This window comes from Euphorbia lathyris, chromosome 6 (assembly GCF_963576675.1).
Source record: "Euphorbia lathyris chromosome 6, ddEupLath1.1, whole genome shotgun sequence".
Taxonomy (NCBI): domain Eukaryota; kingdom Viridiplantae; phylum Streptophyta; class Magnoliopsida; order Malpighiales; family Euphorbiaceae; genus Euphorbia; species Euphorbia lathyris.
In genome coordinates this window covers 29,013,095-29,039,372 of record NC_088915.1, presented here as the reverse complement: position 1 = coordinate 29,039,372, position 26,278 = coordinate 29,013,095, and the positions used below count along the sequence as shown (strand labels likewise).

At 36.3% G+C, this 26,278-nt stretch overlaps 1 protein-coding gene and 1 pseudogene across 3 annotated transcripts; both read right to left on the bottom strand.

Annotated features, from left to right (window-relative positions):
- Nucleotides 1–705: 705 nt before the first annotated feature.
- Nucleotides 706–4,641, bottom strand: LOC136233635 (uncharacterized; annotated as a pseudogene).
- A 4,823-nt stretch (nucleotides 4,642–9,464) lies between these two features.
- Nucleotides 9,465–13,637, bottom strand: LOC136232361 (probable methyltransferase PMT21). Of its 3 annotated transcripts, none has more exons than XM_066021472.1 (8): nucleotides 13,514–13,637; nucleotides 12,225–12,517; nucleotides 11,980–12,128; nucleotides 11,674–11,869; nucleotides 11,328–11,538; nucleotides 10,349–11,024; nucleotides 10,161–10,238; nucleotides 9,465–10,041 (listed from the first exon to the last, which is right to left on the bottom strand). In XM_066021472.1, the coding sequence occupies exons 2-8, from the start codon at nucleotides 12,492–12,494 to the stop codon at nucleotides 9,825–9,827; spliced, it is 1,797 nt and encodes a 598-aa protein (XP_065877544.1). In that variant the 5' UTR covers nucleotides 12,495–12,517; nucleotides 13,514–13,637; the 3' UTR covers nucleotides 9,465–9,824. The 3 variants fall into 3 exon arrangements, with proteins under 3 accessions (XP_065877544.1, XP_065877542.1, XP_065877543.1); XM_066021470.1 differs by having other exon boundaries at nucleotides 13,407–13,563; XM_066021471.1 differs by lacking the exon at nucleotides 13,514–13,637 and adding an exon at nucleotides 12,635–12,786.
- Nucleotides 13,638–26,278: the final 12,641 nt, after the last annotated feature.

The window sequence follows — 26,278 nt, the reverse complement described above, 5'->3', positions numbered from 1 at the left end:
TTCTTAAAAAAAATGGGGTAATTTAGAAGGATAAAAGTGAAAGGGAAAAGGGATGAAATGAGGTGTGTTAATGAAAAAAAAAGGTTAGAGGCTCAAAAGGGCTAACTAATGGACAAGAGTAGGGTAGGCTATTTAAGAATTCAAAAGTGGCTATACCTAAATGCCCAAATCATTTTGAAAGCACACAATCATCTATGTGGTCTTGAAATGCATCAAAGAGCAAATTCTAGAATGAACAAGTTATGTTTGATTAAACACTCAACAAGAAATATGGAGCAACAAGTGATGAATTGCTCAAAAGGCTCAAAAGCTCACATATGTTAAATAGAGTTAAATGTTGCACCTTTTCATCCAATTCCAATGTCAAAATTAGCAAAAATGCCCAAATTTTTGAAGAAAATCTACTTTGATACTTGCCTTCATCATTCATCAAAACTTAAATTTGAAGAATGCATATCACGTTAAAAATCAATGCAAAACAGTTGTATAAAAGAGAAATGGGGTTCCAAAACTTGTTTTGACTTCTTTTTTTTTTTTTTTTGGAAACATTTAGGCAATTGATGCAGATGTTGGTTACAATCAATGATTTCCCTCCCCACACTTAAAATCTACATTGTCCCCAATGTATGCATAAGCAAACGGCTCAGAAAGATAAAGATAGAGATATAGAAAACGTCCCTTAACTGAGCCGATGCAGATAACAGATCAAAGAGTTGGTGGAGGAGGTGGAGCGAAACCCAAAAAACTACAAAGCCCTTCCACAATGTGAGTTAGTTTCCTGACTTCATCCTTCAGTTCTTGATTTTGAGTCAATAATTTCTGAATATCCGAACTCGAAGACGAAGAAGGCTCACCATCCTCAAAAACATTGTCACTTTCATCCATTCGCTTCCGCTTGGCGATTTTCTTGGGTTCCCCATAATCCCCAGATGGGAAGAAAGCAGAAGGTTCCTTTTTGCATTTTTGATCTGCTAGTAGGAGGAATTTTAGAACCTTTTGGTTTGGTTTTCTGCTTGTGACTGGAAGAAGGGACTGCTCCGATCACGTCCTCAGATGGGTCCTCCGGTGTTGCTGATTTTTATGGCGAAGAGACAAACGAAACATCGACTTTCGTTATTCTAGCGGCACGCTTCCTTCCCATGACTTTAAGAAAGGAACAGATGGGAAGAGAGGAGAAAGAAAAGCGACCGCTAAACCCTTATTCTGGTGATACGAGAACGACGAAAGAAAAAAAACTGTTAGTCGCCGCTGCTGTCCGTCGATGTTGCTGCTGCACAAGAGTCGAAGAAAGAGAAATAGTTAGGTTAGACTTTGGGTAGCATACACTTATCTATTTGCTTTGTTTATTATTAATTTACAAATGACCACTTGGTCTTTTATTATTTGAATAAAGCAAAGCAAATACAGTACTTCACGATTCTTTAGTTTTTTTTTCTTTTTTTTTCAACCTTTTTTATATAATTATGATATAAATTAATTAATTAAAGAAAAATATTAATAATAATAAAAAAACTAATAAAAAAAAATAGCAGTGAAAGAAAATAAAAAGGAACAGAGACCAATTTTGCTTAAGTCGTGGGCACGTCAATCGTCAATGCACTTGTACAATAAAAGCTGTAACCAGTTTTTCAAAAGCCGTGGGCACGATTTAAACAAAATTGGTTCCTGCTTCTATTTTGACAAAGGTTATAATTTGACACGTGGTCACGGCTTAAATGAAATTAGCTCCTGGAATTTAAACTAAAAATCAACACTATTAAAAAAAAAAGTTATTTAATGGGTTGCCTCCCAATAGCGCAATTATTTAACATCGCTATGCTCGACGAACTCCTTTTTCTAATCATTCTCATAGTGTAGAATTCCCACACTCATCTCCGACTCTCGTTCATCTTTGAAGCCTTCATGGAACACTTTCAAGTGATGCTCATTTACTTTGAAAACTTTATCCATCTCGACGCTCTTAATCTCAACTGCACCATAAGGAATAATATTAATAAAAACAAAAGGACCAATCAAATGAGAACATAACTTACCGGGAATGAGTTTCAATCGAGAACTATATAATAAAACTTTTTTTTCAATTTGAAATTGTTCTCTCAAGATCATGCTATCATGAAACAACTTCATATTCTCCTCGTAAATTCTCGAATTCTCATAAGCTTCCAAATGTAGCTCCTCAAGTTCTTGCACTTGCAATTTTCGATTTAAATCAGCTTCCTCCAAAAATATTCGATGCATGCAAGTGGATGGGCTAATGCCTTTAATGTTGAGTAAATTCCAACCAATTGCCATTTTGTGCTCTTGAAGAACTTTGATCAAACTTTCTTCTTGCTCTGTAGTTAAGCCTTTTGCAATTATCACTGGAAGTGTCTCATCTTCTCCCAAATAGACATACTTCACATGATCCGGTAAAATATTCAATTCGACTGTTAGAGCCGGCAAAATAGAAGGTAGAATTTTCTTGTAAGTATTGGGCATTTCAATTTCAGATTTTTCTACACCTTTTTGCACCTCCTTCAATGAATTATCACTTCTTTGTTCATCTTCTTCTAACTCACTTAGACTATTTTTTGCTTGAAAATTTTCATGCACAAGTGAGTCAATTACATCAACATGATAAACATCATCTGAATTTTCTGGGTACTTCATGGCATCAAAAATATTAAATTTAACAATCTCTCCGTCAAATTCTACGGAGAGAGTACCTTCATGAACATCAATCTTTGTTCTTGCTGTTTTCATAAATGGCCTTCCAAGTAACAAGGGTGCTGAATTTCCAGATGTATCATTCTCCATCTTCAAAATATAGAAATCCACCGGAAAAATCAATTCATTCACCTGCACCAAAACATCTTCCACAACTCCTTCCGGATAAGAGTTAGAACGATCAGCTAATTGAATCACTACCCTAGTTTCTTTCAAAAGTCCAAAATTAAGAGCATTATAAATAGAATAAGGCATTACATTTATTGATGCTCCTAAGTCTAGCATGGCATGTTCAATTCGTTTATTCCCAATAACACAAGGCATTGTAAACATGTCTGGATCCTTACATTTAGTAGGTAGACTCTTTTTAATCACAGCTGAAACATTTTCCCCCACCCTTACTCTTTCATCAATTTTCAATTTTCTCTTATTTGTGCAAAATTCCTTCAAAAGTTTAGCATACATTGGAATTTTCTTTATTGCATCAAGTAGTGGAATGTTTACCTCTACCTTTCGAAAGGTTTCCAATACCTCTTTCTCATAGTCGTCCTTTGATTTTGCGAACCTTGAAGGAAAAGGAGCCAATTTAGATGGAATTAATGGAATGGGATTAGAGTTTACCTTAGGATCTTTCTTAGCTACAGTGGGTGGTTCTTTTTGTTTCTCTTCTCTTGTTGGAGGTGGACTTGATTGAACTTCCTCCCCACTTAGTAATGTGATTGCATAAGCATTTTCCTTTGGGTTCACCATAGTTTGGGAAGTTAGTTTTCCAGAATTTTGTGCCTCCAATTTGTGAACTGATGTAGCTAATTGAGCCATTTGGCTTCCCAAATTCTGAATTTCTGCCTCTATTTTCTATTGAAATTTAAAAGTACTTTCAGCAAGGCTTTTAACAATGTCTCCAAAGGCATACCTGAGTTAGAGGTTGAAGGTTTATATGGTTCATGCACTTGAGGTTGTCTACTATATGACTGATTTTGAAACCTTGGCTGTCCTCCTTGATTTCCATAATTAAAATTTGGATGATCCCTCCATCCTGAATTGTAAGTGTTAGAATAAGGATCATAATTGCGTTGTGGTTGTCCTGGAAATCCTCCAATAGCATTTGCGTGTTGGAAATCTTCTTGTAATGATGGGCACTCATCAGTATGATGTCCCACACTTGAACATACTCCACATACCTTTTCGGGTTGCACTTTGTCTGCTGCAATTTGACGCACCAAAGAAACTAATTCAACAAATTTATTTTCAATGTTAGAATTATTTACCTCATTAACTTGCTTGGTGGTGCTGTTTGATCTTGTTCCAAATTGTTGGGAGTTTTCAGCCATAGTGGAGATTAACTGTCTTGCCTCATCGGGTGTCTTATTCACCAACGCTCCTCCACTAGCTGCATCAATCATGCTTCTATCAATTGGAGCCAATCTTTCATAAAAAATATTGGATAAGGAGTTGTTCAGGTATTTGATGATGTTGGCAACTAGTGCACAGTTGCTTGAACCTTTCCCAATATTCATATAAGGTTTCTCCACAAGCTTGTCTAATTCCACATATCTCCTTTCTAATATTTGCTGCACGTGAAGATGGAAAGAATTTCTCAAGAAATAACCTTTGCATTTCTGTCCATGTTGTGATAGATCCCGATGGAAGATAGTACAACCAATCCTTAGCTTTATCTTTTAAAGAAAAAGGAAAGGCTCGTAGTTTAACTTGCTCTTCGGTTACTCGTTCGGGTTTCAAACCGGAACAAACGACATGAAACTCCTTCAAATGTTTATGAGGATCTTCACCTGTAAGACCATGAAAAGAAGGGAGTAAGTGAATTAATCCAGATTTAAGTTCAAAAGGTACCTCTGGATTTGGGAACTCAATGCAAAATGATTGGCGATTTAAATTGGGTGCTGCAAAATCCCTTAATGTTCTATTTCCAGCCATCGTCTCTTCCTCAATTTGAAAAATAAAATTTTCTCTGATTTCTTTAAAATTTTCTAAAGACGATGAACAAATACTCCTTTGTTTTGTTTCTTTTCTTAACCTCCGTATTTCTTTTTCTATTTCAGAAATAAATATTCGTTCACTTCCACGGGAGGTGCGGGTCATAAAAGGTATCAAAAACAAAGGAAAATGAATCAAGAAACTAAATTGTTCCCCGGCAACGGCGCCAAATTTTGACGGGTTTGTCGAAGCCCGACAAAATAGATTTATAGTTTTGTTACTGATTTCTCTATTGGACTACAATTTGATTTGTAGTAATAGTAAGACCAGGTCGAATCCCAAGAGAACAATTAACCTCTTAATTCAAATGAGCAAATAAAATAAAAAGGGGGGTTTTGATTTTGATGGATGATTAAATCAAATTAAACAAGTAAAGTAAATGGGAATTCAATAATGAGAAAAACCTGATTCAAGAGATTAGGTTCATTGGGTGTTCGTTGATCCTTGGTTTAAATTATAAACAAATTAGAATTCAAATCTTTGATTAAAGAGTATAAGGATTACCTAATTCACTCTTTCACTTTCTCTTAATTTATTAATTTAAATGAAGCATCTAAATCAACCTAGTTATTAAGAAAAGGGAATGAAGCATATCCAATTTCTCAATAACCGCATTAGGATTAAGAAAGTTTATCAAATCAATTCCTATTGAGAGGAACGTTGACAAACAATAGCAATTGGCTGAATTTTCTTCCCAATCAATCTTAAGCAAAAACTCAATTACTCAAGATCGATTTTTGCTACTTGTTGTAATTCATTCAAGACAATTACGGATCAAGAATAAATACTTAGCAATAGAAGATCGAATACGATTCAATAATCATAAAAGGAATTGAAGAAGAAAATCAGAACTTGAATTCATACTTGAAGAAATTAATACATGAAACCTCACAACTTTCAACCTAATGAAATCCCTCTTGAATTAGAAGATGGAACTTAGCTACTCATAATGAAAACAATTCAACAATACAATTGAAAATCTGTAAAACCTAATTTTTTTCTCTCTAAGGAATATTAAGCCTCTATTTATAGGGAAAAACCCTAAGAAGAAAGACTAAAATATCCTTAAGAGATAAGGAAAGAAACTAAATCTCTAATTAATTAATGATTAAATAGAGATAATAGGAAATATTCAAATCCTAACTAAAATAAAATACAATTAAATAAGATAATATCCCAAAATCAAATCTTAAAATATCTTCTTATCTCTTCCAAATTCGTCCAGCCACGTGCCCACGCCTTAACTGAAGTTGGCTGCTGTTTCTCAATTACAGCTGAGACAGGACGTGCCCACGCCTTAACTGAAATTGGCCTCTGATTTGCAAATACTCCAAAATGCTCCAAAATGCCACTAATTTCCAGATTTTTCACCAAACATCTAAACTTTCTCCCAAAACAAAATATGAAACAAAAACATCAATTAAACACCAAATGTTTCCAAATTACATAGAATAAGATAGAAAGTAACAAGACTAAAATGGTCTTGTCAGACGGGCTATCGGAAATTGATCAGCGAGAAATACGAAAGGGTAACTCCAGTGACAGTAGTAAATTGGAACAAAATATGGACCCTGGCTATCCCTCCTAAGGTAAGGACCTTCCTATGGCAAGCCCTAAATAACTACATCCCAACTCTAGTTCGCCTACAGCAAATGAGAGTTCAAGTGGATAATAAATGTCAATTGTGCAACAACGAGGCTGAAGATCTTTACCATGTGCTGTTAAATTGCTCCTGTGCAAGACAGACTTGGAACTTTTCGTCAATTGTGGATCTGAGTGCGACGGTAAATTCTTTTGGACATTTCTGGCAGGTCTTGCAACAACGAGGCAGCACCGAAGAAATGGAAGAGGCGGCCATGCTCAGCTGGATCTTATGGGGAAATCGGAATAACAAAGCATGGAGGAACAGTCGAGAGGCACCGGAAAACCTTTTTTGCAACGCAACGGCACTGTTTGCTAACTGGAAGCTGGCGCAGATCCAGCAAATTAACAAGGAAGTCAACAATCAGGCACCCACACAATGGTCCCCGCCGGAACCTGGAATACTCAAACTGAACTTCGACGCTGCTCTTTTTGATCAAAATAGGCTGGGATTTGGATTTGTCTTGAGAGACTCTTCAGGTATGTTTGTGGCGGCAAAAAACAGACTGAATATTGGACCCCCCGACCCCCTAATGGCGGAAGCCCTCATCTTTAGGGAGGCACTTAGCTAGCTCAAGAAGACATCTCGCATAAATGTTCGTATAGAGTCCGACTCCCAAGTCTTGGTAAATGTCTTCCTTAAAGATAATATGTCTGATTCTCCATTTGGTATGATTTTTGAAGATTGTAAATCCCTAGCAAGGGATATTGCTCTTCTCTCTCTTTCTTTTATTAAACAATCAGGGAATAAGATTGCTCATAGTCTAGTTAAAGAATCTATTTCTTTGTCTGGTTATGGTGAGTGGAGGTCTGTTCCACCACCTTTTATTTGTAGTGACCTTCAATTAGAAGCTTGATAACAATTCTTTTATTCTTTCAAATTTTTTTTATAAATTTTAGGTCTCAATTCATAAATTCGAAACCCTATATAAACCTTTAATTTTAAACTCTAGTCCTTAAAATATATTAAAAATAATGATTTACTTAATTTGACATAATTCAAATTATTACTTAATATAATTGTTGATAATTTTGTAAAAACTGAATTTCTTTGTAAATTTCTCAAACTCCTCTTACATGTTAGGTAAATTATATTCGTGGCTACTGAATTTTATTCACAAAATATTATGGTCATTAAACTTCAAAACATATCATAAAAGTCACTTAACTTTATAATTTCTAACATTGTGGCCACTAAAGTAACGCTATAAAATGATCGTTAATAACTTTAAAATGGAAAATTTTAAGAATTAAAATTGTTTAGAACCACATTTACCATAAAATCCAGTTTTTTTATTTTCCAAAATCACTAATTTGGAGTTTTCTCTCTCTAAACTTTCACTTTGTCATCTTAACCAAACAACACATAAATGACATCAAAACAAAAAAGTTGAAAAATTAAAGTTGCATATGATATCATCAATTCTTGGAATTTTCTATTTTGAGTTTATTAACGGTCATTTTGAAGCGTTAATTGAAGTTTTGTGTTATAATATTACAAAGTGTAAAATTGAGTGGCTTTTATGTTATATGTTGAAATTTAGTGCCCATAATGTTAGTTGATGTAAAGTACAATGGCCCTTGATGTAATTTACCCTTTACATGTCTAAAACTAAGGAATTCACCTAAACACTAGAAAATGATATTTTTATTCCTAAAATGCAAAATATGTGAATTATTTGGAAAATACTAAAAAAAAAATCAAAACCAACATATCTAAAATATCATTTTCCCAACATTTCTAAATTACTAAATATTATATAAATGCGTATTAAGCAAAATAATTTCAAATTTTTTACATATCAGAATTCAAGTAATAGAAACTACGGATAAAAACGCGCATAAAAAAGCATTTTAAAATTTGACATCTTTATCCAAATTCTGATCTCTGTAACACGACATTAATATACAAAAACTGATGTTTTGTTTACAAATACAGAGATTCATCCAAATTTGAAAACAACAAATCCAATCCGAAAAGCTTAAAAAAACAAAAAGACAAAAATAATAGAATAACATCATCGTAATTCACATCTAGGTAAAAAAAACCCTCTAAAAAATAAAAATAAAATAATTAAAAACAAAAAAAAAATAAAACTTGGAGAATCAGCGTTGAATATGTATTATGTATAATTCATAAAAAAAAATGACTTGGTATCAACAGATTCAACTTCCAAATTAAACGCGTCCTTGAGTTTATCATTTTTTAAAATTATATCACTTTCTTATAACCCAAAAAAAAAAAAAAAAAAAAACTTGCCAATTCATTTTCTTTAAAATCTTAACCTTAATCCAATCAATGACATGGTTACACATCGACTCATCAAGCTATTGCCCTAGTTGATCACGAGGTATACCTCGTATAATTCTTTTTTATTCATGAAGAAAATGTACTACAATATGAACTAGATTGAGTTCCAAAAGGAAAACTCTCCAAACCATCTAAAATAACTTCCAATTTCCTTCTTTTCAAAATTTTGCTAAAAAATGTTCCTTTTCAACAATAGTATCATCCTCTTCATTATCAACACTATCACTTCATGATTGAATTCTTGTATAGTGAAAATGTTTTCCAAACATAAGAAATGATATAAATGAAATTCAATTCTTCTATCACATAAAATTGGAACAAATTAGGAGTAAGAGGTAAATAAATTTCTGTTAGAAATCTGCTATTTCAGAAAAATGTTTTCTATTTCTAATAGTTTAGAGATTGTTCTTTCACATTTCTTGTTTTGGTAAGCATTCCCTCTTTTGACTGTATTTACTATTTAGGCAAAAACCCCTAACTTATTCAATTTTCTTTAATAATATTATCATGCTAAACTCTTATCCTTCCCTTACCTCATTTCCATTTAATTTCAGTATCATAAATTTTTATCTATTTATTGTCCTGAATGGCTACCCCACACAAGAATTATGTATAAAACTTTTTGCAGATTTAAAAGAAGTGAAGAATTTAATACTTATTTACTCTAGGAAACTATTGTTATTGTTTTATATCTGAAAAACAGTTTTATCCAACTACAGGGAATCACTGCTTTTCCAATAACAAAAGACAAACAGTAACAATAGTAAACTGTAACAATAAACAGCCGGTAAACCAAACGGACGCTTAGATATGAATCTGGTAAAATAATTTATAAGAAAAGTAATTGCATAATTTTTCTTACAAGTACATATCACAATGTGTGATATAGTGAGACTTAAGCCTCATAAATTGCCTCTTGTCATTGAAGTTTGAACTCTCAGACAATAATAATCCGATCCAAATCAAAATAAAAAAAAAAATGCCAAAAATACATGATTGATTGCCTTACAAAGAATACATATATGGTTTTATAGGCACTGTAAATTAACAAACCTATGTTATTGTATACCTATTTCACTATTCAGATTTGTAGATCTTCCCCTCCTATGGATTTTAATCTTTTTTTAGCTTCTACAGATCAATAATATGTATTTTTCCATTTTTAGCATCTTCAACTCTGATTAGATGAATACCACAGTTTTTTCTGGCAAACCAATATCTTCTCCTTCTCAATCTTGTATTCCGTTTCTTCTTTACGGCACGACCACCTCATCCCCTTGCTAATGCTAGCAATTGCATCCACGAAATAGCTTGATTCGCGTATTATTGCATAACCATTGGGACGGAGGATTCTATCCATCTCTAACAACACATACTTCATATCACATCTGCACAGATTAAAACTAACTATTATCAGAACCTCGGTTTCTTTTTCTCTACAGAATATAGTAGTACCGAAAATCACATATCTATTGTGAAAGATCAACTCTTAAAACACATTTCTTACCGTTGGCTCTCAGTAGTAAAAAGACTGTCAAGGTGGAGCAAGTCATATGTGCGAGGGTATGTCGAGAAAGCTTCACACCTACGGAACATCGAAAAAAAATATGTTAAACACTTGAGCTTTCCTAACAAATTCAATGAGAAAATCATGCAGTTGAAGCAGAAAGAAGTGAGAAATATGTTAAAGATTACCAGTCATGGTAAGTTCCGATGAGGCCTCGATCGTAAACCACAGGAAGTGTATTGGGAGCATATGATGAAACAACATTCATGACCCACATGGGATCATCAATAAAAACTGCAGCCATACCACCATATAGTGTATTCATGTCCATTACATTTCTGATCTTATCAGTCCCGATATCTGGGAGCAGCTTTTTGTAGTGCTTTGCTCGCACCTTCCACTTGCCGATGTCATGCTTGAAACCATTAGCATTCCCTCCATGAATATCTGAAATGCGTTCAGGAGCAACATTCAACCGTTCTGGAAATTTTGGAACAGCATCCAGAGCTGTTTTCTTCAGTTTTGTACTAGGAACAACAACGCAAGAACGAAGTGGAGTATACCAAGCAGAATCTGGTTCAAGGCTATCATCGCACTTTTTCGGGTAGGCATCAGGATTAGCTAGCTTGCTATAGCAACTAGGATCTGAAGATTTTTGCCACACAGCAATGTCATCTTTCTTGTTGTACAATTTAAAGCACATCGAAGTTAGAAGGTCTTGCAACTTTTCATAATCCGATTTCTGCTCTTCAACTGTGGTGTTCCACCCTCGCCATCGGTTTTCATAGTTAACTGGAGGACCAGATAACACCCAGAAACCACCAGGACGGAGGATCCGGTTCACTTCTAGAAGATAAATACCACCTAAACAAAGGAAATAAATGTTATACTTAATCCATCATAAAGAGCAGCAATCCTGAGTTCCAAATCAAATTTTCTCCACTATAATCTAGCAATTGTGAATTTCTATGTATTATACAACATCAAGCAAAAAAAGGGAGTTGAGTTCACATGTATAGTGTACAATTATAAATGGTTTTAAATGTTAAAAGTTCAAATATGCCGGAAATTAATTAGTACATTAGCACCCAAGTATTGAGAGAAATCATCTCACAGGAATTATAGTATATAATAAATGTAGATGAGAGTCTGAAAATACTAAGTTACCATATTCTGTCCATGGAATAAGGCATCTTGAGCAATGAGCCATATCAAATGAACTCGAGGGGAAAGGAAGGCGTTGTGTGGAAATGATGCCTAAGATTGCGGGAATTCCACGTTCCAATGCAAACTGGACTTGAGCCTCATGATTGTCTCTAGGTGCAAGAGAGAGAGTAAGAATTCCCCTGTCTAATAGATCGCCGCCCCAGCTTGCAACCTACAATATGAACAAAAATTACATTGCTGACATTCAATTCAAGAAGCCTTACTTATACAATATTACATGCCTATTCCAACAATTAATGATTCCAATATGGTCAATGATCCGCAAAATTGAGATAATTATACTCACCCCACAACCAGTATCAATGGCAGTACGAATGGTTCCATCTTTCATTTCGGGGATTAGATCTTCCATCAGATCAACATAGGCACTCACTCCTCTAGGAAACATAGTACCTCCACCAGGAAACATGAATTTGTCGCCCTCTTTTCGCAGCCAGTTCTGATTAGATTTCTGCTTGTTGATCCAATCATATGGCACATTCCTGGAACACAAGAAAAAAAGTAACAATAATGAATAACTATAAAAGAGGGATAGAACTTGATCCTAGCAATTTAAGCTAGTAAAGCCCTTTGCCATAATAGAAAAATTTACCTGTACCAACACTGATCCCTGCTCTTCGGCCATTTGATTGGTGACTTATAACCATCCGGGGGTGGGACTAAGCATTCCTTCCTATCGAATACAGGAGGACAGTGTCGTTCCATGAAAGTAAGCCGCTGCACACCATACTTTCTCCATCTCTGCAGAATTACAATAAAGAAGAATCCTTCATCAAACTCAATTCGAGATCCGAAATAGCATTCTATTAAACGGAATAAGCAAGTTGAACATGTTACCCTTGGATCTGTGCAGGGAGTGTAATCTTGATAGTCACTGCTGCATTCTGGGAAGGCAGTGGACTTAATTTGAAGAGGGCTAACCACTGTTTCTTTGGGAGCTGAGACTGCCTTCTTAACATCATTTGTTTCAACTCTATTTTTCTCTGAGCAGAAGATTCCCCCAAGATAAAATGAAAATCCACATAGTATAATAAACAGTATTGACAAGGGTACAATTTTCATCCTTTTTTCAGGTGGATTTGCCATTTTTCCATCTTTATGCTTCATGATTCTATGAATAATCAACTCCCCTGTCAGATATACAACTTATGATTAAGATTATACACATGGAATAACCAAAATTGAACAACTAAAATTGAGTATTATGAATAAAGCAGATCCAGTAAGAACAAGGAAATGAAAGAAACCTTGAATTTATTAGGGAAAACTGATTAGAAGAGAAGACAGTCAAGGCAGGACCATTAAAATGAGTTCAAAAATAGCTGTAAGAAACAAGATCTGATAGATACTACACTTAACTATAGCACTTTAGCTTTTATGAATGTTTCTCACATGATAATGGGACCCAAACCCATAAAATCATCAAGCAAGCAACCCTGATTATGTCTCACTTTCTCTCTCTCTCTCTCTACTATTGAAATCACAAAAGCACTAAAAGGAGAAAAAAACAATTGAATTGTAATAATTTACTTGAAAATAAAGAAAAGTTTCAATGATCCAATTGACACTTTCCCAATTCCAATTAGCCCTTTTCTTCAGTTCTCATCAAGCATCAAAAAAACTAATCATCTCAATTCAAGAAAAGATCTGAATTACGTAGACAGATCCTAGCTGTACCGACAAAAAGTATACCATAAATTCATCAAAATCTCCTTAGATACCAAATACAAACAAGAGCAGAAAGAAAAACTAAAAACAGTATTAGAAGAAAGTGTGTTCAATGCCAATAAACCCTCAACAAAAATTAACAACAAGTATAAAAAAATTGCATAGATTTAAAAGAAAAGAGTGAATGATAATGTTAGTAAGAAGCAAAACAAGAAATCTGTCAGAGAATGAATGAGAAAAGGAAAGTACCAAAGAATAAACACAGACACAGTAGGACAGGAAGAAGAAGAAGTATAATAAAGAGGGAGAGATGGAAGAAGTAAAAGAGTAAATAGGGGGGAAAATGGATACCTTGAGTATATAGAAATTAGAATGAATTGGGGGAAAATCAGAAGAGGAAATAAAGATAAGACCTTTGATCTCTAATTTATGAAAGACAAAGAGAGATGTTGCTCAACCTTAAATAAATAAATAACACTATCTCTACTACTTCATCATCTTCCCATGTTTTGCTTAGCTGTCTGTAATGTCTCTGTTTCCTTCCTTCCTTCCTTCCTTCCCCTCTCTATCTCTCTCTTTTGTCGCCACTGTCTTTTTATTTATTTTTTTATTTTATTTTATTTACTAAAAGTAACTGACAGTAATGAATTTTATGAGCAGGTAAAAAGGTAAAAGAAAGCGAGGAGAAATCATTAGCATCGTTAACGCCTAACCATTTACTTTTGAAAATTCTTGATAATATTCAATTCTGTTATTGTTATTTCAAATAATTCATCACTATAAATTATCTCTTTCAGTTTTTCAAATTTATAAATCTTAATGTTTTTATTCATTATGTCACAAATTAAAGATTATCCTCCACAAACTAAATCATTAAGTAACCATAGTATCATCTACTAACAATATTTTGAAATACTTGTTTGCCAATCAATCCTAACACTAGATATCTTGGATTAGAAATGGAAAAAAAAAAAAATATTTAGAAAGATATAGTAACTTTATTAAGGGAAAAATAAAGAATCTTTAAATAAAGCTCCTACAAGCCAATTGGGAATAAAAAAAAAAAAACTAAAAGAATTAATATTAATGAGATTTTCTTGTTATGATACGAGCCATCCTATTGGCCAACTTTAGAACAAAAGACATAGAAATGTCGTTATGATTAGGGAGAAGCTTCTTACGCTCGTGGATAATACTGCAAAAGTTTGAAAGATCCTCGTTCGATAAAAGCATACTATTCGCTACCGTCTTTGCATCAACTTTGAAATTAATATTATTTAAGTTGAGAGAAAGAAATCCAAATAAAACTTTGTCTCAAGGCTATCGTCTTCTATGCCTTCACTTCAAATCGACTAAACATAAACCCATTGTGGATAGCAACAATAGACTCGTCCACCCTATGAATGATAGCCCCCAAGCCAATGCCTCCTTCCTCATCAAACGTTGATGCATCCATATTAACTTTCAAATCTTCTTCAGTCGGACGCAGCCAATAAGTCATCACTGCACTACTACAATCAAAACCGGACCGTTCTCAGAAACCTCAAGACGACTTTGAGCAGTCTGCCAATCACAAATAAAGCAATGAGTCAAAGTAACAGTCACCACCATTTGTAATTAATTTTCTCAGCATCTTCTAAACTTGATTATCATACATTGATTACATTTCAGCCTCTATGGCTCCAAGCCATTTGATTGAACCTAGGATGTTGATTTCCTCCTCATAAGAAGCCATTTTGTTCTGATCTACTATTAGACGACTTTTATTGTCAAACACAAGAAATTCATATCTCTCAGGCTCTTGAGGAATCCTACCAAACCTTCTAGGATCTTGCGTGATTGATGCGGGTTCCACAACTCTTTGTGAATCCATCTCAATCTTCAAAGTATCCTTGTTGGTCCCTTGTGAAGTAGGATTAGTTCCAAATGAGGGTGAATGGAACTATTGGTTAACTTTAGCCTTTTTAAATTTACTCACTTGGCGTGTTTCTGTTTGCTAAGCACAGAGGCAAAGTTTAAAATCGGAAGCAAGTTCAGATCAGTGACAAGTATAGTGTACTGAGCTTGGTTCCGATTTTAAAGAGTGCGCTACAACACACTATTAATTGGACAGAGCTTCTGATGAAACTATAATTAACGTTTATATAATAATCAGTCAGAGGCTATATATATATATATATATATATATATATATATATAAGATAAGTGTTAGAGCATAAATAATCAGAAGCAATAAAGGTAGAGTTAGAAAATAGTTACTCAACAGATTTATATCAGTTCGACCTCTAGCCTACGTTCATTCCTCAAAATACTTTCTTTTGAGATTTAATCCACTAAAGCACTCTTTCACGGGTAGAGCACAAACTTTTATACAATAGTTAGAGCCTCTGTAAAGTACCTTCTTTCATAATTTCTCTCAGCTATTTATTTCTTAGTTATCTGCCTATACCGAGGGAAACAGCAGAGCTTCTAAAATACTATAAACAGAAAGCGATTCTAATAAAGAACACAATAAAGATCTAAATCTCTTTTTGGATGAACACAAATATTACAATAATTGTGTATTACGAATATTACTCTAAGAACACTTTGAAAGTTTTGATCTCTTTTATCAACTTAGGATTTCGTCAACTTTTCAATGAGCACATGTCTTGGTATTCATAATAAAGGCTGGACAGAGGTTCCGTTTGAAATTCAAACTAGCCATTTGGAGGAAAATGGTTCCTGTCAACATCAGCTTTTGACTTCTGTGTCCTTTTGTCCAAAAGTTTTTTGTTGTAGAAGGATGGGCTCTTTTGTCTTGAGTCGCGCTTCTGATTCAGCAGACGTGTAGTCTACCAACTTTCTAACTTAGGCATGTCCATAGAGACATTGAGGGGACATAGCTTCTGTAGTTTGTCCTTATTGCCAGTTTGGGGAATATACGTGATGTGACAAGGTCCATACCAGCTATCCGTCTCTATTGCTCCTGGGCTTCTAGTTCCTTTGGGCTTCTCCTTTTGGTTCCAGAAGTTCAGCCTTTGGGCCTTTATGCATTGTAAGGCCTTTTTCATTTTTATTGATCTAAAACTTATGTATTAAGACATTTAACAAACATAGTTAGCTTAAATCAATTTTAATTTAATTCTTTTGATTTGAATATTTTGGGGGATCTAATTTTCTTAATTAATTTATTTTTGTCGGAATAAAAAACTCTTCGAAATTGTGTTTCAACAAGTATTCTATTGAGGAACTTGTGGTGTTCGAACTTCTCCAAGTTCAATTCTACTCCCACTACTTTTCTTGAAAATAAACTCATTTTCAAGAAATAGAGATTTCGGAGCAACAAACACTTTCTTCTTGTTAGGGTTGTAGAAATAATACCCTCTAGTTTTCATAGGGTATCTCACGAATAAACATTTGTTGGTTTTGGATGATAGTTCCCTAGTTAACTTCTTAACGTGGGATTCACAACCCCCAAATCTGCAAGAAAGACATGGTGGGTACTTTACCCGTCCATATCTCATATGGTGTATGTTCTACTACTTTACTTGGTATGTGGTTAAGCAGGAATGCACCTATTTCAAGGGCATGGCCCAAAAGGATGTTAGAAGATCTTCTTGACTCATCATCGATCGAACCATATCTAATAGTGTTTGATTTATCCATTCAGATACACTGTTTCATTGTGGTGTTCCAAGAGGATTGAGCTGTGAAACAATTCCACACTTCTTTAGATATAAGTCAAAGTCTTGGCTGAAGTATTCGTCACCTTAATACGATTGGATGGACGTAATACTTTTAGCTAGGTGGGTTTGTACTTCATTTTTATACTCTTTGAAACTTTCAAAGATCTCGAGTTTATGCTTATTAGATAAACATAGCCTAATTTGCTGAAGTCATCCATAAAACTAATGGAGTAACTATACTCACCTCTAGCTTGTTCTGTTTTAAAATTTCTTATTGAAAAGGACTTTTGGTCATCTTTGTTGGAGTTTAGTGTCCTAAAGACAATTGTTTTAGGATATTAATATTAATAAATAAATTGTTTATTTGATCATTTTTTTAATCAGATATATAGCATTAAAATGTAACTATATATAAAGGCACAAATCTTTCATAAAGAAAGTAACCCTAAGTTTATTTAAGTAGTTATAAAGTGTTCATACAAGCATGAAGTGAGACTGTACTTTATAATAGACCAATAGACTTAAAGTTAACCCAAGTCAAGTAATATGTTATAGGGGTTGGCATATTACTGTTGAGACTTGCATGTAACAGTGTTTTCTGTCGAGACAGAAAGCTGATCTCACAAACTTTAGATATTCAGATATCTAGACAGTTACATGGATCCCGTGAAGGAGTTCATTAGGATTGGGACCCGACTTGAGATAACAGAATGGATTGATTTATCTAATGTGTCAACTGTTCATCTCATTGGTATTAGTAGGTATAACTAATCCTCATACTCAAACATTCGTTAATTAGTGATTCTGGATTATGGAGTCTGATACTTTGATTCTGTGCGAGCACGATCCAACAGGTGAGAGCCTGGGGTCTGTGAGAGCAGGGTTGGGTATCACACAAAGTAATTGCAGAATAGTTAATGTCAGATTGAGCATTCGTCACTCCCGATAAGTGGGAGATATATCCAAATGGCCACTTGTGGTGAATTGACTGAAATCCTTGCAAGGTGATACAGTTAAGAGTAGAAATGAACTTTTCACTTAACTTATCTTTTCAGAGTGAATTCAACCTGTACAAGTAAAACCGGACTCTTCGTTATATGTAACCTTGACACGTTCCATGGTTATAAGGAATTGACCGACAGGATATAGTTGGTGAAGGATCGTATTATACCGTACCTAATGCAGAAAGGTTGACGTCAGTTATCAACCTGACTTCTTAATTGCTCTGGGGGAATATCATAGGTTCTGCTAGTAACAGCCCGCGACGGTATTCCGTTATATATATGTTGGAATTAATCGTGATGAATAATTTCAAAGGATATATACGGCTAGTGGCAATAAAGAACCTAATGGGTCGCATATGGGACTTGAAATCGGAGGACGAAAATGTAATTAGTGGGACATACATATATGGGCCGAAATTTGTATTAATTTAGGGATAAATTAATTTGATTAATAATTATAATTTGATTATGGTTATCAATTAAATTAAAATATTATCTGATAATATTGATTAGAAGTTTTTATGTGATTGAAACTCTAATTAATTATCCCTAACATTAATTAATTATTAATTTGATTAATAATAATTATCTAGATATAATTAGTTATTATTTAGATAATAGTAAAGTGTTTATTTAATTATCTAATTAGGAATCCTATTCCGAATAAGATTCTAATTATTTATTTACCTAACACAACTGGGATTAGGGTTTAGAGAAGTCTATAAATAGACTCCCTAACCCCATAAATTTCGACACACACAGAACAGGAGGAGAGGAATCGTTCCGTCTTTCGTCTCGGCTAATTTACTTTATTTCTTACTTCCTTTTTGATCTCGTATCGATTTCCATTAGAGGCAATCATTGCGATTACTATACTTTAAAGGTTGATTACTGATTAGTTTTGTTTTTCTGTGTTGAATAAAAACGTTCGTTGCTCACGAGTTGAAAATAAAAAGTTGTGGGCACTTCGTTTGCAATGGTAGATAGTTCTTCACCAAAGGTATTACTTTCTATCACTCTTTATGTGAAATGACAATTAACAGATCTTGGAAAAAATTTTATTATTCCGCTACGCCTAGGCTTGTCTATTTTCCTACAATCTTACCCCGTAATGTCTCATATGATTTCAAATCAAATGAGTCAAGCATTCCATTCTTATAAAGTCTCGAAATGTGTTTCTCGTTTATGTGTCCTAGACAAAAGTGTCAAAAGTAAGTCGGGTTCAATTCATTTGATTTAACCATTTTTGTTATTTATGTTATATTGACTCGTGATCACTTAAATATAGGATGTATTGACCGTTATTTAATAGTCCCAGACCATAAAATATGTCTCCAGGATGAATATTAATAAAATTAGAAATAATAAAATTAAAGTTGTCATTATCCAAACAACTGAAACAATATCCCTACTCATACCATGAACAAAAAACAGTTCTTCATAATAATCACAAGTTCGGGTGGCAAGGGTAATTGTAAATTTCCTATTTCTAGGGCAACAACTCTTGCTCTATTTCTAACTCTTAGGTCCATTTCTCCTTGTGCAAATGGCCTTCTATCTCCGAGTCCCTGCACATTACAATAAATGTGAGAACCACATCCAATATATAATACCCAAGATGTAAAATGGAGAGATATTTCTATAATGAAGATACCTGAAGTGGAAGCCCCAATTCCATTCTTCCTTAGCTCTTCCATATAGAGGGGACAATTTCTCCTCCAATGATGGCAATGGAAACTCTTAGCGTTATTTTGCGAATATGCTAATTTCAACCTTGTCACGTGTGGTTAGGGTGCGGGCGTGCCAGAGAAATTATTTCTCAATTATTAAAGTTGGTTAAGTTTATGGATTTGCGCGCCAAAACTTGAATTCTAAACGAAACGATTGGCGAGGGACGCAAGGATTGAAAAAGTCCCTCTTGGGTCTCTAGCGCCGTTATAGAAACTTTGCTAGATAAATTGTTTTATTTAAGCTAATGCGAATAAATTGAAGACGTGAAAAATAAAGAAATTGAAAGATGCGAAATTGACACAAGATTTGGTGAAAATTGGTATTTTATTGATAAATAAATGTTTGAAACATGAAATTAGAAATGAATTAAATTACAATTGAGAAATCTCTATATTAAACATATAGGTAATCAATTGAATTGGAACAAACAAATCAATACAAAGAATTGAAATGCGATAAAATAAATTGAAATTCAACAACAAACTCGGAGCCAAATAGCTATCTCGGATTGAAGTTGAATTTTGGTGTAGGTGCGAGGTCCTCGGAGAGCTGCAACCGGTCGGGCCCGTACGGTATGTGCTTTGTGCAATGACTAAACGTTGGTAGGCAAATGGGGCAGATTTAAACCTTGACTTTGGGGAGCTTGGTTGGAGTGCTTAAGTACACGGAATTGGACAAGTAAATAGTGTAGATTGAACTTCGGGAAGTCAGGAACAACTTTCTATAAGGGATCGAAGGCTAGAACGAATTGTAAGTAGACGAAATTGAGGATTGAAAATGACTAGTCGAATCTGGAAAAATCTGGAAAACAGAATGTCTAAAATGATTTGGGGTGTAAAGATTAATTTGTAAACGGCGTTTCTGGATACGGAATTGAGTGAATCAAAAGGCTAAATTGAAATTCAGGACGTCAGGAACGACTTTATCGAAGGGATCGAAAGCAGAAAATGACGTTAAATGGACGAAAACGGGCTTTGAAAATGATTGGACGAATCTGGAAAATTACTTTGGAAAATGGAATTCTAATTGAAAATTGAGCAGAGTAACAGCTTAGGAATGCTAAATTGAATTGAGAAACTTGGAAAGAAGGCTATTGGAACTTGAATTAAGGCTAAAGGAAGCTAAAGGAGGGATTGAAACTAAGAAAAATGAAGAACGAAAGGAAGAACTTGAAGAACTTGAAGAAATAAGAACAAAAGAACTTAAGAACTAAGAACTGGGGAGCAAAACTAAAGATTAAGCATTGGAGCTTGAGAGAGGGGTTTTGTTGTGTGTTGAGTGTGTGTTTTAGTGTAGGGGAGGGGGTCTATTTATAGTTTTTTTGAGTGGCATTTTGGTAATTATTGAGTAGTATTTTGGGTATTTTGGTCTTTTCATCATCAACTAACTCCAACTAACTCTAACCAACTAACTTAACTTCCTCAACTGCCGTTGACTACTTCCGGAAGAGACGATACGCCCCGCGTATGTCCTACTACGCCCTGCGTGTTGTGGCTCCTGGGCCTTGTGCGTTTCTTATTGATTTCTATGCGTGGCGTCTCTGGGGTCGCGTCCCGCGTGAAGGAGTACGTCCTGCGTATAGATGGATACGCCCTGCGTATTGGAGCTTCTGATCTTGGAACACTCTGCGGATGCGTCTTACGCATGACGTATTGGCAAGTACGTCCCGCGTAAGAAAGTACGCCCCGCGTAAAGTGAAGGACGCGCTGCGTATTTGAGTTTTTGACGTTGATTTCTCCGGACGCCTTGTTTACGCCCTGCGTATTGAGGACACGTCCGCGTGGTGCCGGACTCTCTCATGGGTTGCAGGCTAGCTTACACGTGTATTATTTTTTATAAATTATAAACTATATCTTAAAAACATAACCCAAGCTTTTTATATACATAAAAATAATTATTTTATTTTTTTGGGCCAACAATTGCCCCCCTCTTTTGTGCATAAATGAATTAGTAATAATAAAATTTATGTACAAAAGAAGTTTTATTAAATACTTTTTTTTTTTAGATAATAGAGAGAAGAATCCTGCAGGATTTTAGAATTTGAATTCCTTGGAACTCTCTATCTTAATCAATCTACAACTCTTCTTTTTCTTTTTTTGTTTCTGCCATTTTCTTTTCCCCAAGCTCAAGAACACTCAGAATCAAGCTCTCAGTCTCTCAAGCATGGGTATGCAATCTATTTTTCTTCTTTATTTCTTTCTTTTTGATTTTTCTTTTGCTTTTGTGTGTGTAGAATCACATTTTATGAGAAAATAAATTGAATTGGAATAAAACATAAGAATTTTAGAGCTATTATGTGGAGATGGAATTGTATTGCTGAAATTTGCATCTGTCTGTCACAGCTGCGGACTCATATTCTGACACCATTCGCGCTGATTCTCGCCTAGGCATAACCCTTGGCTTGCAGGAGGTAATTTTTGTAATTTCATGATCATGTATTTGAAGGTAGCATCCATAGGCTTTGATTGATCGTGTCTGTACTTTCGATTTCAGCACAGTGTCTTTACAATTAGCCCTGTTGCTATGAATAACTCGCCTTTGCCCCCTTATCCCATGAGTAGTGCTACCGAATTAGCCCTTCATAGGGAAACTTATCAATTTCTTGCGAATAAGAAAGGTCTGGTATTCCCTCGTTGTTACACTGGGTGGAATGACCTTGTAGATCGTTTAGAATTGAGGTATGCAAGTGTTTGGGACCAGGTTGGCATCAGGGATTTTGTTTGTTTGACTCGTCATGAAATTACTCCTTGTGTGAATGTGCTTGAAGGAGTTTTGAATTTTTGGTCACCGACATGCAACTCATTGATTCTCCCACTGGGTCCTATGTCTATCACTTTACGTGATGTGGTTGCTTTGACGGGGTTGCCTATTATTGGAGAGGAAGTCCCAAGTTGTGTATATACACACGCATTCCCTAGAGTGCAAGCCATCTTATCTAAAGAGGCTGGGACGTATGCCAAAATAATTAAGAAGAAATTGGATAAGGCGGAGTTGGATGATGAGGATCATGTGCATTTCCTGTGGATGATGCTTAGCAATTACATTTTTGAGCCGTTGGGTCTTAGGCCTACTGCTGAAATATTGATTATTGCTAAGGCTTTGGCTTCAGGCCGTCGTTTAGCTCTTGGCACCATGTTGTTAGCTTCAACCTTCCACCGTCTAGCTCTTACAGTAGAAGGCAGACCATTTGTAAAACCTCGGGGTGGCTTGTGGTTGTTACAACTGTGGGTTTTTATCTACTTCCCTCATTTGGCTACTGTTTCATCAGTGGGTGTTTCAGATCATCTTGGTGTAGACCTTTGCTACAGCTCTTCGAGTTTGGCCGTTGGTGTGGTTGTGAGATTTCTTCGTACTTTAGTGCCATCCCCTCACAATGAGCTGTTTCTCTTTTGGAATAAGAGTAATTCATGTCTACCATCTTGGGCGCTTTCTTACTTGTCTGCTGCCCCCCATGAAGGTACTGAATGGTGGATGACGGTGTGTGCAACACGTCGGTTACACCACGGGGTGAATCGAACTAGAACCTCGAGATCATCAAATCCTGGTCTGACTTTATATGCGCCTTGTCTTTGGGCACGTCAATTAGGATTTTCCCAAGCTATTCCAGGGCCACTCCCATTTCCTACCTCTTCTCAGCGGTATGGAGCAAGTGACGAAGAAATAGCCGCTGCGGTTCTGGATGCAGGATATGATCAGGGACCACTTCTGCTTGGGTCGGATCGACCTTCATTTGATGCTTGGTGGGACACCGTTTTTCAGCAGTGTATTCCACCCGTTGGTAAGCTCTTTTTATTTTGTCTTGTATGTACATTTTATATACATATACATTTTATTCATTTTGTTTTTTTTAGATTCGAGCGGTAGCTCGGGAAAGGATAACAATCTGACTCTTCTGGTCCCGAATGCTCTTGAGATAAACGAAATGGGCAAAGGCAAAGCAATCATGTTGGATGGGGGAGGGCAGGTACCTACTACGGCAGGCCCTTCTGTGAGACCAGGAGAGAGAATTGATTCTGACGAAGCCTTATACTTTGGTTTTGAGGATGGAGCGCTGGATCAACTAGGGGCACGTTGGAACGTGACTTCTTCGATTAGAACTCTGTCTCTTGATGATAGCTCGGCCGAGGTGGACATGACTCCATTGCAACTTTCAGCATGAACACATCTTCCTTCTGCATCTTCTTTAAACCGATTGATTGCCGCACCATTGTCTCAGGTTTGTATGATTTGTGACTCCGTTACTTTATGAACTATGTTTGGGATGCTTGAGTCATATTGTTTGATTGAAATGTCATTTGTGAATATGGCAGGAATCAGCTCTAGTGCGTCCTCCATTAGTTCATGTTGGTCTTAAGGCTGATAATCCTTTTGCTGGTTTGGATTTTTCGTTTTTGAAAGGACCGCCTAACGCCGTAGCTGACTCATCCTTGCCTAGTGATGATTCTTTGAGTGATGCTCGTGCCAATCTCAGTAAGCTTGTCGCCTCTCCTCTTGACTCTTGGACTCCGACCCGTGTTGAAAGAGCTATGATTGATTTTGACCTTATGATGGGTGTGTGCGTTCATCCCTTCAAGACTGAGCCGTTGAAATCCGCCAAGAACCACGTATTATTTTGCTATCAGTCCTATGTTACTGAGAAAAACGTGGTAGCAGGTCTCGCAGCTCGAGTTAGATCAAATATGGCGGAGTTAAAGGCCTACAGCAAGAAGTTTAATGCTCTGGTTGATGCTGAAGAAGCGGATAGGCAACGATTAGTCAAAATTGCAGCTGTAGAGGAGCGGCTTGCGGCATTAGAGAAGGAGGTGGCATGAAGCTCGAGCGTTTAAGGAAGATATGGTTAGAGCTAGCTCCGGGTTTAGGGCTTGTTTCCCGCGGATGGAGGAAGAATTGGGCCGTGAGAAAGATCGATTGGCCAATCATTATGATGAGATGTTGGCATGGCACCGACAGAGCGAGCAACACAGAGAGGCTGCCTCCAAACTTTGTGAATCTTGGGCGAAATATCCGAATCTTGATTTTTGTTTGTTTCCGTGAGGTACGTTCACGGGTTGCCCGTACTTTTCATCTTCGCTTTGAGTTTGTACGCTCATTCTTTCATTTATTTATTTGTGTAGCACAAATGGACATTATTTTGTGAGTTGATTGCCGTTTGAACAATTGCTAAGTCATCTATTTTTTGGCCATGGCACATTTATTCTTTTATTGATGAACATTTATAGCACTTGCAAAGATACTATATAAATGTCCAGCAAAATTGTAAATGCCCAGAAAAATAGCGTATACGCCCTGCGTGTACCTGGTTACGCCCCGCGTATTTGTGCTTCTAACCCTGAAGCGCTTTCTTGATGATGAATACGCGTGGCGTCTTTGATTTTACGCCCCGCGTATTCTCGCTCCTGGAGTACATCTTCTATGCACGTCTGGTACACGCCCTGCGTCTTTGGGGCACGCCCCGCGTATTAGAACGCACGCCCCGCGTGTTGTCAAACACGCCCTGCGTATGAGAATGCACGCCCCGCGTGTTCGTGCTCCTGTAGTATATCTTATATGTACGTCTAGTGCACGTCCTGCGTATAGGGGGAGCGCCCTGCGTGTGAGAATGTACGTCCCGCGTGTTGGTGCTCCTGAACCTGAAACGCCTTATTGATGTATTTTACGCGTGGCGTCTGTGGTGTGCGCCGCGCGTAGTTGAGCCTCTTCTACGTCTTGCAGGCTGGCTGCTACATTAATTATGTCCCACATACTTTGGAAATATTTCTTCAAGTATTTGTCGTTGATGTATCTCCTGTGTGGTTCTCCGCTCAAACTCTTCAACCAGTACGCGTTCCCGGGGAGCACCTTGTGGATTTGAAATGGTCCTTCCCAGTTGGGCGACCACTTTCCAAGCTCCCGGTCCTTCGTCCCGATTGGTAGGATTAGCTTCCACACTAGCTCGCCTTCTCTGAAGTTTTTCTTTTTTACTTTCTTGTTGTACACGTCTTCCACTTTCTTCTTTTGGATCATCATGCAATCGAGCGCTTTCTGCCTTTCGTAGTCCAAATCTTCTAGTTCCATGGTCATGGCTTGTATATAATTGTCTGGCTCCAAGTCATTCTGACGCATTACTCGCAGTGAAGGCACGATGACTTCTAATGGTATTACTGCATCATGACCAAATGTTAGAAAAAATGGACTCACTCCGGTCGCTCGTGTTTTGGACGTTCGCATGGCCCACAGTGTTTCTGAGAGAACTTTGTGCCATTCTCTAGGATTGTCCTCTAACATCTTTTCCAAGATTTGAATTAGAATTTTGTTGGATGCTTCGGCTTGACCATTCGCTTGTGCATAAAATGGGGTGGAATGAATCAACTTAATCCCGTACTCTTCTACGAACTCGTTCATATCTTCGCCTGTGAACATGGTTCCTTGATCCGTGGTGATGGATTCTGGGATTCCGAATCTATGAATCAAGTTCTCTTTGATGAATCGGATCACTTGTGTTTGGCCAACTTGTTTCATTGGTGCTGCTTCCACCCATTTGGAAAAGTAATATGTGGCAACTATGATGAAACAATGACCTTTTGATGAAGCTGGGAATATTTTCCCTATTAGATCGATAGCCCATCCTCTAAAAGGCCATGGTTTCACAACTGAGTGCAACTCTTCTGAGGGCACCCGTTGGATTTGGACATACAGTTGACACTTCTTGCAACCCTTCGCATATGTGATGCAATCGCGTAGGATCGTTGGCCAGAAGTATCCATGGCGATTGATAAGCCACCGCATTCTCCTTCCGGATTGGTGAGCTCCGCATATGCCTTCATGGACTTGCTTCATGACT